Genomic DNA, 19,540 nt, shown 5'->3' with positions numbered 1-19,540 from the left:
GAAGAAGGGTCTAGGCCTGAAACGTCAGCTTGCCTGCTGTGTTCATCCATCTCTACACCTTGTTATCCTGGGTGTCATCAGTGCTAGCAGCACTACTACTCACTGCTTGGTTTCAGCTCTATTGAAGCCATTCAGTGCCTGACCATGTTGCAGCTTGGTCTAAAAGTGGACAAAAATGCTGAACTCTGAGGTAAAAAAGACAACAAGGCTATGTTTGACCAAGTGAGACAACAAGGAAGCTCTCGGGTAAAATAAAAGTCAACAGGATTCGGAGGGGAAAAAACTCCACTGGTTTGACTTCTTCCCAGCACCAAGGAAGATGGTTGTGCTTGATGGAGACTTAAGAATTCCTCATTTATGTCTTCAGCCCAACTATCTGCAGCTGCTTCATCAATGACCTTTTGACTAGATCTGAACTTAACAAATCTTATAAATACTGTGGCTGCAGAGCAGATCAAAGGCTAGGAATTCTGGTAACTCCCCTCTTGACTCTCCAATACCTATCCACCATCTAGAAGGTCTAAGTCAAGTATGTGATGGAATACTGTTCACTTTGCCTGGATGGGTGTCATTCCTACAATGATAATGAAATTCTATCATCCAAGGACAAAATACTGCATCCACCTCCTTAAACATTTAATCCCTCTTCCAGCAACGTACTCTGTCTACAATGTGCTCTATGCTACTCACCAAGCTGCCTTTGACAACACCTTCTGAACCCACAATCACTATCACCTAAAAGGTAAGGATGGGAGATGCATGGAAAAATCAACACCTAGACATCATCCTCACTTAGTGTATTCCAGTTCCCTCACGAACACTGGATTCTAGATCTAGCCATTTTAAACAACAAAAGTATGTCTGAACAAATCTGACAGTGATTGGCTGAGAAAATTCTTAATCCCAGTCAATTATGGGAAGGCTTGTCATCACACAGATGACTGACCAACCAACAGCATACAATAAATGGGAAACTGACTTGTGTTCATTGTGTTATTTTCAATTTTCAGGTGACAGTATAGCAAACTAACTTTTCTCAATAGCAAAATATTGCAGATGCTGGAGATCAGAAATAAAAACTGAAAACACTGGACAATCTCGACAGGTCTGACAGCACTTGCGTGTCTGAAGCACAACCCAGAAGGACAAATGGTATACAGGGAATTCTCTACAGACTAGATAATTAATTTTGATAATTACTGGGGATTTTAGTTATAGGATCATAGATTCAATCCAGACAGTCAGAATGCAACTGTCTGATGCCACTGATTGCTTCTGTACATGTGTAGAAAGTGTCAGTGTCAACAGAAGCAACCCTTTCTCATTACAAAACAGAAGTAAAATGCTAAGTCAACAAATGGAGGGATTTGGCAAAAAGTGTGCCAGGCATTGGGCTTTTTATGCCCAATATACAGAGATTGAAGATAACAAGTTGTAGGGCTGGATGAACACAGCAGGCCAAGCAGCATCATAGGAGCAGGAAGGCTGACGTTTCGGGATGAAGGGTCTAGGCCCGAAACGTCAGCCTTCCTGCTCCTATGATGCTGCTTGGCCTGCTGTGTTCATCCAGCCCCACACCTTGTTATCTCAGATTTTCCAGCATCTGCAGTTCCTACTATCTCTGATACAGAGATTGAATCTGTTTTTAAAGTTAAGTTGTATGGTTTTTGAGGCAGACCCTACCTCAAAGCAGAGGGTAAACTGAAAATGTGACTAAAAGGAAAGCATAAGGTCTAAAGAGAAAAGAAACTAAACTGCCTGCACTGAAAGAAAATTGGGAACAAGCTGAAGTTGGGACTTGTTGAATGATATAAAAGGACAGCTGTGCAGTAGCAATTGTTGAGTCCATTGAGACAAATGGACAAGCTGAAGAAAACTCAAACAGTGGGAATAGATAGTTTCATAAACTGAATAAGCAAAGGGAATAAGTGCTGCAGCTGTTTCTGTCATTTGAGGATACGTGGTAGATCTGCCCCATCCAGGCCAAGTTGAGCAAGTTCTGCACACAGATGCCAATTGTGGTGACGACTGTGCCATAGGAATCTGCTTGTGTGCTGCTGTTGTCTTCCGAGAAGGAGACGAGCTCAAATTGCCTGAGGAAGTTGGAGGTTAAAAGACTAAAATCTAATCTAAAATGGGATCGCTAAAACCTGAGTGGACTGCTCACCCAATCTGTCATTTAATTTGCAGTTCATAATTTACATTTGACTAGAGTTTACCTGGTAATTCATGTTTAACTCATTACTTCTAGATAGTAAGAGTATAGAATCGACTGCATTTGGTGATGGCTTTGACTTGTATCATAAAAAGTCATTTAGCAAATAGCTGAGACTTTAAATTTCACTTTTTTGAAAGAAAATATGTCGCTTGTCTTTACCAAATTGTAACAACAAAGCCATGATCTTAAACTCTTCTCTGACAGCTTATAATTTATAGCATTTAGAATGCTAAGGATAAAGATTCTGTTTCCTAAATTTTAGGAGCAATAATAGGCCATTTGGCCCTTCGAGCCTGCTCTGCTATTCAATACGATCATGGCTGATCCTCTATCTCAATGCCATGTTCTTACTTTTTCTCCCTGTATCTCGTGATGCCTTTTAGTATTAAATAAAATTATCTCTTGAATATATTCAGTGACATGGCCTCCAAAGCCTTTTGTGGTAGAGGTTCATTACCCTTTGAGGAAATATTTCATCATTTCAGTCCTAAAAGATCTGCCTTGTGTCCTGAGACAATCCCCTAGTTCTAGACTCCCAACCACAGAAAATGTCCTCTCTAATCTACAGGTTTTGTGCCCTTTTTTTTTTCCAGAAAATAAGTTCTACTTTTCTATTCTTGTGACCAAAGTGAACAATCTCTCACTTCTCCACATACTCCATTTCCTAACTTGTTGCCCCTCACTTAACTAGTTTTTTATGCCTTTGCAACCCCTTATGTCCTTCATGTTTTGCATTCTTACCTAGCTTTGAATCATCAGCAAATATAGATATGTTACTTAGCTCCTCCCTTTTAACTATTCCACATCTGCCACAAAGTGTGTCTGATTCCTCTTAATGGCATTGGATATTAAAAACATGTTTCATGTAACAATTCAACCCTAAATTTTTTTGTACTAGAAAGGGTCTTGGAATTGTACATTCAGTGCATGAACATGTTTGCTGTTTTTGTTCAGGTAAAAGAAGCTGTCTGGAATGCAGTAAAGACAGGTTATCGTCACATAGACTGTGCTGCAGTCTACAACAATGAAGCTGAAATTGGAGAGTTCTTTAAGGAGCATGTCGGTGCTGATAAGGTATGATTTAACTATTTAAAGACCTGTTGATGAAGCCTACATTGCAGAATTAATGAATCCAGATTTGGGTTTATTTTTGACAGAGATTCCCAAACCCTGGGTGGGAGGCGTGCAACAAGCAATTTGGATTACAAGCTGACTACTTCATGCAGCATTGCTAACCATGGAACAGAGACTCAGATGAAGAATTTCTGTATTTGGCTGTGAAGTCCTATGATATGCATGTGCCAAATTTTTCTTATCCTCGTCCATTGGGTTTGGGAAAATAAATTCAGCTCAAGGTCTGATTGTCACCACTGAAGGGAACCACCATAGGTAGAAAAAACAGCACTCCCTGTACTCTAAGCACCAATCCCACCTTCCCCAAGTTCTGTTCCTCACCTTCCAAGCTCACCCTCAGAACATAAGACCATAGGATGAGTAGTCTATTCAGCCCATCAAGTCTGCTTTGCCATTCAACAAGATCATAGAAGATCTGATAATCCGAAATTCCACTTTTCGATACTATCTCTAACCCTTAATTTCCCTTACTGATTTAAAGTCTATCTCTGTCATGAATATACTTAATTACCCAACCCACACAGCGTCTGCAGTAAAGAACTCCAGAGATCGAATGCCCTCAGAAAAAGTTCCTCCTTATTTCAAGTCTATGAAAAATCTTTGTTTTGATGAGGTTTCTTGTCATTCTCCTAAACTCCAATGAGTGCAAGTCCAACCTACCCCAGCACCTCCAAGAGAATCCCTCTACCTGGAATCAACCTCAAGAACTTTTGCTGGACTCCGTCCAATGTTGGTATATCTCCCTCTTGATAAGAGGACCAAAACTATTCACAGTATTCCAGGTGTGATCTTGACGAGTGCCTTGTATAGTTTTAGTATGACCTCCCTATTTTTGTACTCCATTCCTCTTGAAACAAAGACCAAAAACAGTCCATTTGCACGGATGAACTTGTTGCACAAATTCAGATAAATGGTTTCCATCTAGCTGCTTTTACAGAGAAATTTTTTAACAAAGGGACCAAGGCTATCCCAGGATACGCCACATTTTGAAAAGACAAGCAGCATGAAAAAGGAGGATGGATTGCACTGATGATGACAGGTGTCATTAGTGAGAAACAATCATGGCTCAAAAAACAAGCAAGTAGAATCAATATGGGTGAAAATGGCAAGGTTCAGAAAATGCTGGTGGGAGAAGTTTAACGGTCCCTAATAGTGGTTAGGTTACTGATTAGAGTATTACATGATAAATTATTGGACAGCGTAATAAAAGCAATAGTTGTGGAAAACTTTAATCTTTGTGAGGACTAGACCAGTCAAATTGGCAAAGTTGGTCTGGAAAATGAGTTTGTGGAATACTTTCATAGTTGTTTCCTGGACTAATTAGGTACAAAGCAACTGTAAATCTATCATTTTGTACAATAAGGCAGGGTAAATTAGTAATGTCATAGTAAAACATCTAGGAGAGACTGATTATAATGCAATTGAATTCTACATTAAGTTTGAAAATTATGTACAGTAAGTCCCAGTTTCAAGTTGTCCAATTTTTAGTCATTTGTTTTAAGATCACACTGGGGCTGGTATTCACGTTTGGCATTGAGTTTTAGTTTAATGTTGTTTCATGCCTGTTCTGACATAGGGTAGTGTGACCTGATTGGCACCATTTTGTAGTAACCTTATCCCTCCAGCTACTTCTCCAGCTTAGTGTTTACTTTCTTACCTGCGTCTCAAAGCCACTGTCACTCCAACGGTCCTCTTCCTGTCTCTCCCCACTCTTCTCCTGAGCCCTTGGTAATGGAGTGTTGACAAGAGGGGAGGGTGAACAAGTGCAATTAAATAATAATTTGGGATTGTGCCTTTGAGAAGCAGGAGAGGCAGCAAGCTGGAGGATTGGTAAGTGGGAGATAATTTGCAAGTTTCACATTTTCTTTTTGAAATTTATAATAAAGTTGCTTCATTTATGAATGGGAACTTAGTGATTTTAAAATATTTCACCTCACAGGTTGTAATGTTCTCATTTAATTCTGATCAGAAAGGTCTCTAAACTGAATTAGTTTTTTTTTACAGTGGGAAAATCTGACTTGATGTTGCTTCATTTAAAGTTGCAGTATTCCAGAATGTAATTATAGCTTTAAGCTGCTGTTTTGTTAGGAAGCAAGTTCCAGGATTTTGACCCAGCAGCAGTGACGGAGCAGCAATATAACTCCAAAGTAGAATAGTGTAGACTGAGAGGGGTTGCCAGGTGGTGGTATTCCCATGTGTCTCCTTCTCATGTCCTCCTTGGTGGTAGAAGTCACAAGTTTGGAAGGTTGTGTTGAAGGAGCCTTTGGGTTTCTGCAATACCTCTGTCATTGTGTATCAGTGATGAAGAGTGATTGTTTATGGTGGTGGACAGGTCCAGTCTAGTGAGTTACTTCGCTTTGAATGGTGTCAAGCTTCTTGTGGTGTAGTTGGAGCTGCACTGAACCAGGCAAGTGGAGAGCATTCCACCACTGTCTTCTCTTATGCCTTTTGTAGATGGTAGGAAGGCACTGCGGAGTCAGAAAGTGGGTTTCTGACTGCAGAATTCCTAACCTCTGACCCACACTTGTAACCACCTACCCCACTCGTTCTGGGTTAATGGTAATTTTAACTGCAAGAATAAAGAAATCTTCTTTAATTTCTAAGAGGCTTTGGTGTAGCCTCACCTGAAATTTTGGTCCCCATATTTGAGAAAAGATATACTCTTATTGGAAGCAATGCAGTGAGGCTTACTATTGCTCTCTGGGATGAGTGTTGTCCGATGTTGAAAAGCCAAGTAAATTGGTCTATGTTCTCTGGAGTTCAGAGGAATGAAAGGTTACCTCATTCATGTTTGAAGACGGTTTGACAGGTTAGATACTGAAGTGCTATTACCTCTGGATGAGGAGACTAGAACAAGATGGCACAGTTTCTAGATAAGGAGCTAATCATTTAGGACACAAGTGAAAAGTAATTTTTTTTTTCCTTGAAAAAGGTAGTGAAACTTGGGAATCTCCATCCCAGAGGATTGTTGATGCATTGTCTCATTGCATTATTTAAGCTGAGAGACAGCTTTTGAGCCTCTGCTCATTGCTGTCCCCTGCCTCCCCTACAAACTCCAACTTGCAGATTGCATTCCTTGCCCCCCCCTCAAAACAGCAGCCCCCCCAATCCTGCTGGGGTCATCGTAATTTTTCAGCTTAAAAGTGGGATCTCAGTGAAATAATTTTTGAAGCAGTGTTTTAAGCTTTTGACGAAGCATTTCTTTGTTCTTGTTTTGCATAGAATGATTTATAAATTGCTAATAGGCCATGTGGGATTCTGGGCTTGGTAAAGGTATGGAGTGCAAAAACCAGGAAATTATGTTGGGCTTTTATAAATATTGGTTTGGCTTCCACTTTAGTATTGTCTGATCCAAGAAACCACTTTAGGAAGGATGTTATGGCATTAGAAATAGGGCAGAAAAGACTTGGGATAATGGTTCCTAGCATTGTGTGCATCAGTTACATAGGTTGGAGAAACTGACAGTGTTCTCCTTGGAGAAGGTTAAGAGGAGACAAAGTAGAGATATTGTCTCAATCATGAGATATCTGGACAGAGTAGACAGAGAAACTGTTTCATTTGCAAAAGAACTAAGATCCAAAAGATACCAATTTGACATGCATACATACATGGCAAAAGAAGCAAAAGCAACATGAAGAAAACTTTATGCAGTCTGTGATAAATATCTAGACTGTACTGCCTGAGACTGAAAGTCTAATGGAGACAAGTTTAAAAAAGGATAATTATTTGAAGTGAGAACACTTTCAAGATTACAGGCAAAAATATAAAGGCATGGAACTAGCTGAGTTATTCTTACACAGCTCCAGCATGAGCGTAGCAGGCTGAATAGCCTTCTTCTGTGACAACTGTTTGCCAACTTTTTCAAATTCATTCACAGAATGTGGCCGTTGTTGGCTAGGCCAGCATTTGTTGCCCATTACTAATTCTCCCAAAGGCCAACTAAGAGTCAACTACATTAACCAGGTAAGGACTTCAGTGAACCAGATGGGTTTTTCCAACAATCGGCAGAGGTTTAGTGGTAATCATTAGATTCTTAATTCAAATTCCACCATCTGCCATGGTGAAATTTCAACCCAGATTCACAGAATGGACTTCAGTCTCTAACTGACTAATAGTCTAGTGATAATGCCATCGCCTCCCCTATGTGCCACTTAACTCTCAGATTCTGTTCAAAAATCTCATGAACTGAACAGGGCTCCGTACAATGTATTATTGACTCTTTTCTTTCAGTAAATTTGTACAAAACAGAATATTATGATTGGTGTAATCTTTGCAAAGAGTTCAACTTAAATGTAACAGCGGTATTCAGTTTCAAGCTTCCAATATATGCTTGGCAAAGTTTTCTTTTGAGGTTATATAATAAAGTAACAATTAGGTCATGCTCCACTTTGTCTGTTGAAAATATTGATCAAAAAGGTTACATATTTGATATTCAAAGTTTAACTGTTGCATCAAAACAGCTGCCTGCTTTCTAAGATGTGCAAGTTCCAAATTCTAATCTGTTTTCGGTTTTTATTCTAGTGAACATTCTCAAATTATCTGCAAACTGGTTTCTGAGATGCCCCCTGGCTTGATATGTTTTCTAATCAACTTGTTCAGAGATATTACTACACAGTTCTTGAATCTGGTCTTCCTGGCTCATGGACACTACCATTGCACCACAGCCATTTCTTTTTAATCGGCCATTATCCAGATGCTGTCTTTTACTCAGGACTTTATGTCTGACTGGTTTGGGTCAACTTTTTTAAAAAGATACCTCTGTATGCACTTTTTTTAACATTTAAAAAGTACAAACCTTACAAGGTTAGAAATCTAAGTTTGCTTCAGTTTGAGCTTTGTTTTAAAATTAGTTAGATCTGCAGATCAACTTGTAATGGTTCAGATTTTAACTGGACCAATGAATATGACTGGCAGTCCAATTCAAGTACTCTTAACACATTGTGCAAATAAGTTGTCAATTCATCTGAAAAACAAAAAAGAAATCCTTGTTAATCCCATTCAACCATAAATTGACAGGTATGTCATATTACATCTGAGTTTGCTGGTCAGAACAACACTGCAAATGAATCAAGTAAAATGTTTTGAATATTTAGGTGACTTAACGGTACAGAATCATAAAGTTTATCACATGCTCAATGAGCCTGTTGGCTCATTGTATTTGGACCAGCTCTCCTTATGAACAATTTGCATAGTGTCATTCTAATTCTCCCCATAATTCTGCTCGTTCTTCTTTTTCAGATAACAATATAATTTTTGAATGCTTTTTTGATTGAATCCACCAATGCCACACTGTCAGGCAGTGCATTTTAGACTTTAACCACTTGCTGTGAGGCACAGTTCTTTTTTCTTGTACTGTTTTTGCAGCATTTTCTAATTCTTTTATAAACTTGCTTCTTTCTCAATCATATCATAAGCAAGAACATTTTCTCCCTACCTACTCTAACCAAACCCCTCAGGATTTTGAATACCTGTATCAGATCTCCTGTCTTCTCCCAGGAACACAGTCCCAATTTCTCCAACCTATCTGAAAAATTGGTTCCAGGGATGAAAACTTTATTCTTGTAAATATTTTCTGCACCTTCCCAAATATCTTCTCATCCTGCCTAAAGTGTGGCATGTGGAACTAGACGCAATACTCTGGATGAAACTGAACTAGTTTTGTTCAAGTTAAAATTTAGAGAAAATCTCTTTGATCTGTATGATATCTCTATACAACATGCATATGTAAAGTTAGAACTTCTGGACCTTGGAGAAATTTAATTTATATACGCACGTTTTGTTTGTAGATGGTAAGGCGTGAAGAACTTTTTGTGACCTCCAAGCTGTGGAACACTAAACATCATCCTGAAGATGTGGAAGCTTCCTGCTGCAAAACTCTGGAAGACCTGAAGCTCACTTACCTGGATTTGTACCTGATTCACTGGCCTCATGCTTTTGAGTAAGGCATGGTTAATATCTACTACAATGCCATTGGCCCTGGATACTTTGAGAATACTTCCTCCCTCCCAACGTTTTATCAGGATTATCTTTTGTTCTCTGTTTCATCCCTGTTGGGTCAGTTCTGACAATGTAATCTTCCAAACCAATGCTTCCAATATCAAATTTAAAAAAACACCATCCTGGAAATACTTTGCAATGAGGCAGCATTTTAAGGAAAACAACAGAGCTGATCTAATGTGTAATTTTCCCCTCCACTGTAGTTAACTGGATCCTCAAATCTATCAGGATTTATTCAATTTCCTGCACTTATGTGCTTGTCCCTTCCCTTCTATCCGGTTGTCATTATCAAGTTCCACTTGTCCTTCCTTCCACCCTTCCACCTCCCATATTCAATGAACCATGTTCTGAAATCTCTAGAATGACAGCATTACTAAATTCCCCATTCCCCTTTCAGCAGTCCAAAAAAAGTTGTCCCTCTGATATCCAGGTCCATGCTTTAGTCACTTCCAACATCCCCTGTCCTCCCCACAGTGCCTTCAAATGCAAGCGCTGGACCTGTAACACCTCTCCTTTTAGCTTCCCACTGCCCACACCCGCTCCCAATATCAAGGGCTGTAACAGATGAAATTACAGATGAAATCACAATTTACTTTTACCATTCTGTGTTCACTACAACAATGTAGGCTGCCACACATCATGGGGACCAAAGGCAGGTCAGATGATTGTTTGCGTTGAGTACATAAGCTGCAGGTCACTTCATTTTACTTTTCTGCTTCATTTGAGCCTGTGTCCTTTTTAGCCTTTTACACTGTTCTAATGAAGCTAAGCATCACCTCATTGTTCAATCACACACTTAGACTTAGGTCAACAATTTCAGATCATAATCACTGCTCACTTTGCTTTTGTACAGAAGCTATAGGTAATGTAAATGCTAATAGTAGAATCATTTCCTTTTAAATGTATCTTCATCTTTTTACCTATCCCATTAGCCTTGCACCGTCATCCCTTTTGTCATTGAATGTGTCTTGCCTTCCACTCTGCAGCGCTTCCCTTTTGTACTTTCCTCCTCTCCTTCCTTTCCCTGCCTTTGTTTTTGTAAAATAATTGTTCAGCACTAATTGCTGTCCCCTGTGCTCTTTGTACAGATGGAAAGCTTTCTTTTGACTACTTGTAGGATCATTGGCCTCTTTTAAAATGCAGGCCATTGAGTCCTGACTACAGTCCCTTTTTCATTTCTCTGGTTGCAGAAGCAGGTGTGTGATCAGTTTACATAGCCCAATTATCAGTAAGACTCAACATTTGACAGTCATACTAAGAGTAGCTTGTTCCTTGTGCAGTATTTGTGTTGCAGTTTTACTTAAAATGTTTTGCTGTTTACAGACGAGGTGACAACCCTTTTCCAAAGAATCCTGATGGCACAATAAGATATGATTTTATTGATTATAAGGAAACTTGGAAAGCAATGGAGAGCCTAGTGAAAAAGGGCTTGGTTAAAGCTATCGGACTCTCGAACTTCAACAGTCGACAGATAGATGATATAATTTCCATAGCTAATATCAAACCTACAGTGTTACAGGTAAAATCGTTTTTGTATTTTTTTTTACTATAGTACTATCAAGCTCAAAATACTGTAAATAACTCGGTTATTTCCATTATCCATCATGTTTCATTTTTTGCATATAGTCTTTCAGTCTTTCAAAAAATAGATCCTGTTGTTCAGGGGTGTAATGGTTTGAAAGAGTTAATGTTTAGGAGTGTCTGAAGCACCACCCACTTTTTATCATATGAGCTGAGGGTTTTGGGGGCATCAGGGGAACCATTTGCATTCTTGAAGTAAAACCTGCCACCTGGGGTGGTGTTATTCTCCACAGAAATGTTATAATATTAATATAACTTGTAAATATAGATGTAGAAGTCATATATAGCAACTACATAAAATACTACAGATATTAGCAATCTGTAATATAAGCAAAGTGCTGGAGAAACTCAGCAGGTCTGGCAGCATTTTAGAGGGAAGAACAAAGATAGCATTGACTGTTTGGATGTTATAACCAGGAATATTTAATTTTGGAGATAAGTCATATTGGACTCAACATTAACAGATGCTGCCAGACCTGTGTTTTTCCAGTACTTTGTTTCCGTTTGTACAACTACATCTTATTTTAAATAAGACTGTTCTCTTATGAGACAACCAAGAGGTTTTCCTTTACTACACTAGACTAATCAGGTTGTGTAGATCCCTAGTAGAAAAGAGGGTGGTGACAGCAAATCTAACAAATAGCTCATACAACCTGATGAGCAGTGGTGAGGATTCACCTTAGAATATAATGGCCAATGATGCAGGTTCTGTTTATGTGCCACCTGCACACTGGCAGTGACTGAGGTCTGAAATAGTTCTTCAGATGCACATGTTAAGAGGGATGTTCTTGTATGCAGTCAACTGCAAGAAGTGCTGAACATTCAGTCAAACTAAAGAAAAGAACATCCTAGCAAGATTCAACAAGACATCGATGTAAGCATTTCAGATTTAAAGGGCACACAACAGCAGGATTGTTTGGAATTTCTTGGACCTGGAGTATTGGCCGGTTGAAGGCAGTTACAGATCGCATCGGATGCGGGTGGTCTGTTGAAGCAGTCTCAAGTCTGCATTCAGCCAATTTCCGTGAGTGAATGTGGTGAGCAAGTAAATATACTTAATTGGGAGGGTAGCTCACCAAGGTGCAAAAGAAGCCTCAATACTTTTGAAGTCATACTACTTCAGGTATCTCTGGACATCAGAGTTCGTCCAAGAAAAAATAAACAGCGAAATTCACAGCTGACCTTGGAGAAACCTGTATGGGGAACCTCAGAGCATTGGCTTTTTAAATTGTAACCTTACTTTTTTTTGTAAATCTACAATAGTGAATAGAGTGGGGTCCTTTTTGATTGTGGTTTTATTGAGCTCTGTCTCTTGATTAAACTTTAAAAATATAAAACATAGGTACGAAGTTAGCCTAGAGCAGTATGACTGTGCTATTTTCTGGGCCTGTAGATTGTTAAGATGCAATGATGGCATTTAGTAGAGTGTGCTCTTCCTGTCAGATGTGGGTGATTTGGGGAGAGTTTCCATGTCACTGATTTATGTTTGCAGGAATTGTGTTTGGTTGCGAATCTTATCGGATTGCATGGCTTGGTTGGAGCGGCAGTTGGAGGCGATGAGGAATTTACAAGAACTAGGGAGTGTGATGAATGGCAATTGCAGGAAGGCATATAAACCGCAGATACAGGTAGATTGAAGAGGGGAGGGTGCAGAGTTGGGACCCAAGGTGATGGTAAGAAAAGAGATCCGTCTGAGACTGGTACAGTTTGGAAAAGGAACAAAGCGGAGAATGGAGGTAAACTGCATTTATTTCAATGCAAGAGGCCTAACAGATAAGGCACGTGAACTCAGGGCATGGGATTGGGATGTCATAATAATTACAGAGATGTGGCTCAGGGATGGACAAGACTGGCAGCTTAATGTTACTGGGTATAGATGCTATAGGAAGGATAGAAAGGGGGGGCAAGAGGGGATGGGGAGTGGTATTTTTGATTAGGGATAACATGACTGCTATACTTGGGGAGGATATTCCTAAGAATACATCCAGGGAACTTTATTTGGGCAGAACTGAAATAAGAAAGGGATGATCACCTGATTGGGATTGTACAACAGACCTCCAAGTAGTCAGTGGGAAATTGAGAAATAAATTTGTTAGGAGATCTCAGCCATCTATAAGAATAGGGTGGTTATGGTAGGGAATTTTAACTTCCAAAACAGACTGGGACTGCCATAGTGTTAAGAGCTTGGAAGGAGAGGAATTTTTAAGTGTGTACAGGAAAATTTTCTGATTCAGTTGCAAAACGTGACCTACTGTTGGGAAATAAGGCAGGATAGGTGACTAAGATGTCAATGGGGGACCTCTTTGGGGCCAGTGACCATCATTCTATTAGTTTTAAAATAGTGATGGAAAAGGATAGATTGGATCTAAAAGTTAAAGTTCTAAATTGGAGGAAGGCCAAATTTTGGCAGATTAAAGTTTGAGAGAAGATTTGTAGCTTGAGTTGTGGATGAGGTTGCAGATTTGCTCGCCAAACTGGACCTGATATACGAACCACTTTTTTAAAAAAAAAAAAAGAAACCGGAAGTAATGCCAACCACCCCAGCAAACTGAGGCATATAAATAACAAGCAGGACAGAACACCAACGCTTCACCGGAGGTGCACTGACTATGTTACCTAGCAGGGTGACCAAACGTCTGCAACCAAACACACCGGCTCAGCGAGCAAGTCTACAACCTCAATTTTGACAGTATTAGGCAAGAACTTTCAAAAGTTGATTGAGGGCAGATGTTTGCAGGTAAAGGGATGGCTAGAAAATGGGAAGTCTTCAAAAATGAGATGAGAGTCCAGAGACCCAGTGTTTCTGTTAGGGTGAAGGGCAAGGCTGGTAGGTATAGGAAATACTGGATGACTAGAGAAATTGAGGTTTTGGTCAAAAAAAAAATAAGGAATCATATGTCAGGTATTGACAGCGGAGATCGAGTGAATCCCTAGAAGAGTATCAAGGCAGTAGGAGTATACTTAAGAAGGAAATCAGGAGGGCAAACAGGGGACGTGAGACAGCTTTGGCAAATAGGGTTAAGGAGAGTCCAAAGGGATTCTACAAAAACATTAAGGACAAAAGGATAACTAGGGAGAGGGTAGGGCCCCTTAAAGTCGGTCTCACTGATCTATATGTGGAACTTCAGGAGATCAGGGAGACACTAAATGAGTATTTTGCATCAGTGTTTACAGTGGAGAAGGATATGGAAGATATAAAATGTGGGGAAAATAAATAATGACATCTTGAAAAATGTCCATATTACAGAGGAGATGTTGCTGGATGGCTTAAAATTCATAAAGGCGGATAAATCCCCAGGACCCGATCAGGTGTACCCTAGAACTCTGGGAAGCTAGGGAAGTGATTGCTGGGCTGCTTGCTGCGAGATTTGTATCATCGATAGCCACAAGTAAAGTGCCGGAAGGCTGGAGGTTGGCTAACGTGGTGCCACTATTTAAGGTGGTAAGGAAAAGCCAGGGAACCATAGACCTGTGAGCCTGACATCAGTGTTTGGCAAGTTGTTGTAAGAAATCCTGGGGGAACAGGATTTACATGTATTTGGAAAGGCACAGAGTGATTAGGGATAGTCAACATGGCTTTTTGTGTGGGAAATTGTGTCTCAATAATTTGAGTTTTTTTGAATAAGTAACAAAGAGGATTAAGGATAGAGCAATGGACATGATCTATATGGACTTCAGTAAGGCATTCGACAAGGTTCCTCATGGTAGACTGGTTAGCAAGGTTAGATCACATGGAATACAGGGAGAACTAGCCATTTGGATACAGAACTGGCTGGACGGTGGAAGACAGTAGTGGTGGATGGTTGCTTTTCAGACAGGTGGCCTGTGACCCAGCGGTGTGCCACAAGGATTGGTGCTGGATCCACTGCTTTTGTCATTTTGTATAAATGATTTGCATGTGAGCATAGGAGATACGGTTAGCAAGTTTGCAGATGACACCAAAATAAGAGCTGTAGTGGACAGCAAAGAAAGCTACTTCAGAGTACAACGGGATCTTGATCAGATGAGTCAATGGGCCAAGGAGTTGCAGATGGAATTTAATTTAGAATAACGTGAGGAACTGCATTTTGGACAGGCAAATCAGGGCAGCATTTATGCACTTAATGGTAAGGTCCTGGGGAGTGTTGCTGAACAACAGACCTTGGAGTGCAGGTTCACGGTCCCTTGAAAGTGGAGTCACGGATAGGATAGCAAAGAAGGTGTTCGGTATGCTTGCCTTTATTGGTCAGTGCATTGAGTATAGGAGTTGGGGGATCATGTTGCAGCTGTACAGGACATTAGTTAGGTCACTTTTGGAATAGTGCATGCAGTTCTGGTCTCCCTGCTGTAGGAAGGATGTTGTGAAACTTGAAAGGGTTCAGAAAAAATTTGCAAGGATGGTTTGAGGTGCAGGGAAAGGCTGAAAATGCCAGGGCTATTTTCCCTGGAGTGTCAGAGGCTGAGGGGTGACCTTACAGAAGTTTATAAAATCATGAGGGGTATGGATAGGGTGAATAGACAAGGTCTTTTCCCGGGGTTGGGGGAGTCCAAAACTAGAGGGCATAGATTTAAGGTGAGAGGGGAAAGATTTAAAAGGGACCTAAGGGCAACTTTTTCATGCGGAAGGCGATGTGTGTATGGAATGAGCTGTTAAGGGAAGTGGTGGAGGCTGGTACAATTTACATCATTTCAAAGGCATCTGGATGGGTATATGAATAGGAAGGGTTTAGAGGGATATAGGCCAAATGTTGGCAAATGGGACTAGATTTACTTAAGATATCTGGTCGGCATAGACGAGTTGAACCAAAGGGACTGTTTCCACGCTGTACATCTCTATGACTAAGTCCTGAAAGCATTTTACAATTCGTCTCCAAGCAAATTAAATTTTCAAAAGAGCAAGATTTAACAGAAGAGTTCCTTCAGGAAGATCCATATCATTTCATTCGAGATCTCTACAGATTATTGGAAAAACGTGACTGTTGTTTTAAAGTCGTAATTAGTCTTAGATTTACATAGCCAAAAAGGTTAGACTCTAGAAAAGCTGCTTAGATGGTGAGTAAAGTAGAACTCTGGAAGCAGAACAGATCAAACCTAAGAATAAGATCAACTTTACACAGAGCAGAATCCTTTGATTGTTGTCATGTACTGAGATACAGTCAGAAGTGTAGTTCTGCATGCTATACAGGCAGATCATGCCATACCAAGTTCATCAAGGTAGCAGAAAAGAGTGCAGAATACATTGTTACAGCTGCAGATAAGTGCAGAGAGAGAGAGATCTGAATTAACAATTTGAGGTCCATTCAGAAGTCTGATAACAGCAGCGGGAGAAGCTGTTCTTGAAACTGTTCGTAAGTGGATTCAAACTTTTACGTTTTCTGCCCAACGGAACAGACTGGAAGAGAGTACAGCTGGGGTGGGAGGGGTCTTTAGTATGTTAGTTGCTTTACCAAGGCAGTGGGAAGTATACGGGTAGATGGAGTTAATAGATGGAAGGCTGGTTTGCATGATGAACTGGGCTATGTTGATGACTCTGATGCCATGCCATGCTGTGATGCATTCAGATAAGATGCTTTCTAAAGGGCACCTATAAAAATTGCTAAGAGTCCTTGTGGACATGCCAAATATCCTTAGCCTCCTGAGGAAGTAGAGACGTTGTTGTGCTTTCTTGACTGTTACGTCAACATGGGTGGACCAGGACAGACTGTTGGTCATCATCACTCCCAGGAACTTGACACTGTCAACTATCTCCACCTCAGCCCCATTGATGCAAACAGGGGCGTGCCCTCTACTCCATTTCCTGAAGTCAATGACAAGCTCCTTCATTTTGCTGATGTTGATAGACTGTTGCTTTTTACCCCATGCCGCTAAGCATGCAATCTCTTTCCTGTTTTCTGTCTCGTCGTCTTTGAGATCTGACCTACAATGATGGTGTCATCAACAAACTTATAAATGGAGTTGGGACAAAATTTGGCTACACAGCCGTTGAGTGTATAACAAGTATAGTAAGGGGGCTGAGTACACAGCCTTGTGGGGCAATGATGTGTGGGGCAATGATGTTGAGGATAATGGTGGAGGAGGTGTTGTCACCTATTCTAGTTGATCACTGTTTGAGTCAGGAAGTCAAGGATCCAGTTACAAAGCGGGGAGCCAAGACCGAGGTCTCAGAGTTTAGAGATGAGTTTGTTTGGAATTATAGTGCTGAAGGTGCCTGACAAAGGTACCCTTGTTATCCTGATGTTCCAGGGATGAGTGTAGGGATCTGTTGTCAGTAGGCGCATTGCTAAGGATCAAGGCAATTTGGTAGGCTGGTGTTAATATGAGCAGGCTAACCTTTTGAAGCACTTCATAATTGTGGAGGTCAGAGCTGCCGGGCAGTAGTCATTAAGGCATGCAGCATGATCTGCCTTTGACATCAGGATGACGGTGGACTTCTTAAAGCAGACAGGGACTTGAAATCGTAGTAACGTGAGGTAAAAGATGTCTGCGAAAACACCCACTGGCTGCTCCGCATAGGATCTGAGTGCACAGCCGGTGACTCCATCCAGGCCGGTCACTTTCCTTGGGTTCATTCTCAAGAAGCCAATCTAATGTCTGCAGTGGTGACCATGGGTACAAGTGCATCCCAGGCTGTTGAGATAGGTGACATCATTTCACTGGCTTTCTGTTCAAAGCGAGCATAGAATGCAGTGAGCTTGTTGGGTAGGGATATACTGTTGCCTGCGATTCTATTTGACTTTGCTTTGTAGCCTGTTATGTGGTGTAAGCCTCGCCACAAACGATGGATATCATGTGGTTGGACTGTGTCTCAAGCTTAGTTTCATATTGCCTTTTGGTGTGTTTGACGGCTTTACAAAGGATTTCCTTTATAGGTCAGGGTTGCTCGACTTGTACGCTTCAGACCTGGACTTCAGTAGGCAGTGGATCTTCTGGTTCATCCATGGTTTCTAGTTGGGGTATTTGGTTATTAGGATACAAAATCCCTAAAGCGACGTGAGAAATTATAAATAAGTAAAACCAACGCTCCATACTAATGATCATTGGCAGTTCTGTGAGTTAAGGCAAACCCAGGTTCAAGCACATATTTATATGGGTTTTTGTGGGAATATGTCTCAAATAACTTGAATAAATCAAATCAAATTTTTGTCACATGATCTGAGGTTACAGTGAAAAATTTTTGTTTTGTATGCGATCCAGGCAAATCACCTTAAGTACATCAGGGTAATAGAACAGAATGCAGACAATAGTGTTACAACTACAGAGACGGTTCCGAGAAAGATGAACTTTAATAAGTTTTGCTTAATGCAGTGGTTGTTTGAAACAGATCTATTGCACTAATTGAGGATTGCATGTATTTGTCAATGGGCATATCACGTTTTAAGTTTGATACAAGAGTGTCACTATATAATTGGCATATTGTGGTTAATGAAATACCATCTTCAGTTGATAGCAGTGCAACAATGTAGTCAGGAGGTATAGCACGGCAGACAAAGGTATACTACAAGCAACTCTGCAACACAGTGTCAGATATAAGAGAGTTTATGCATTCATAGCAATCAAGAATTCTCACTTGAGCACGAATACGTGTTTTGACATTAATTATCATCAAATGACAGAAGGAGTCAGATTAGTCCAAATCAAGGAATGGCCAGTGAGAAGATCTTGCCGGGCTCTAAGTGTGTAGCAGAAACTAAACAGAAGACCAAGTTCATTGGGATTAGCTATGTTAGCAAAAGGAACGTTTCTTACTGGATTAAAAGAAGGGCAGCACGGTGGGTCAGTGGTTAGCACTGCTACGTCACAGCGCTAGGGACCAAGGTTCGATTCCAGCCTCGGTCTGTGTGGAGTTTGCACATTCTCCCCGTGTCTGCATGGGTTTCCTCCCACAGTCCAAAGATATGCAGGCAAGGTGGGTTGGCCATGCTAAATTGCCCATAGGGATGTGTAGATTAGGTGGGTTATAGGGGGATGATGGGCAGGATACTCTGAGGTTCGGTGTGGACTTGTTGGGCCGAAGGGCTTGTTTCCACACTGTAGGGATTCTATAAAAAAAATGTTTTCCACTGCTATCAATACTAAAGAGTTCAATTTGCAAGAATCAGCCATACTTGTGGCTTCTCTCAAACAATCTGACATCTAATTAACTTGAATTAAACCACTTGAATATGTGAAGCCACTGATCCTGGGTGGAGTGCAGTGATACAAATTCATAGATGTTAATAATGGGGAGGAAGCTTGAGAAGGAGGATAGATATTGTTTTCGGGTCAATACTGATGTGTACGTAAAGACCACCATTGTAATGTTACATACGTTTGGGGAGGAGGGAAGTCAGTTTAGGATCTTGAAGGAATTTGACCTGCCATCTGCATAGTTTTCATTAGTCTATCTCACACTGTCTCTTGTATTAATCTAACTTGTAAATAGTTGCTATAATGCATTAAACCCCATTTTTTTGTTTAAGATGAGCCTCTATCACACTAGACTAAGCAGACCCTGTTGAATCCTTCCAGAGAAAGGATGGTGGCAGCAAATCTACCAGATAACTCATACAACAGGATAAACAGTGGTGAGGATTCATCTTACAATAGATATCTTGAGCTGCCTTCTAGGAGATTATCTGTTTTCCATACTCT

The 19,540-nt window shown here is 40.5% G+C and overlaps 1 protein-coding gene across 3 annotated transcripts in view; it reads left to right on the top strand.

Annotated features, from left to right (window-relative positions):
- akr1a1b (aldo-keto reductase family 1, member A1b (aldehyde reductase)) overlaps positions 1-19,540 on the top strand; it is a 43,664-nt gene that overhangs the window by 6,459 nt on the left and 17,665 nt on the right. For all 3 annotated transcript variants that reach the window (XM_048601851.1, XM_020516329.2, XM_048601852.1), the window contains exons 3-5: positions 3,173-3,292; positions 9,139-9,290; positions 10,673-10,868. In XM_048601851.1, the coding sequence (XP_048457808.1) occupies positions 3,173-3,292; positions 9,139-9,290; positions 10,673-10,868 (468 nt within the window). The remainder of the gene's footprint in view (positions 1-3,172; positions 3,293-9,138; positions 9,291-10,672; positions 10,869-19,540) is intronic.

Source organism: Rhincodon typus, chromosome 10 (genome assembly GCF_021869965.1).
Source record: "Rhincodon typus isolate 14 chromosome 10, sRhiTyp1.1, whole genome shotgun sequence".
Taxonomy (NCBI): domain Eukaryota; kingdom Metazoa; phylum Chordata; class Chondrichthyes; order Orectolobiformes; family Rhincodontidae; genus Rhincodon; species Rhincodon typus.
Note: the sequence above shows the minus strand (reverse complement) of the source record. Positions and strands in the feature narration are given on the sequence as shown.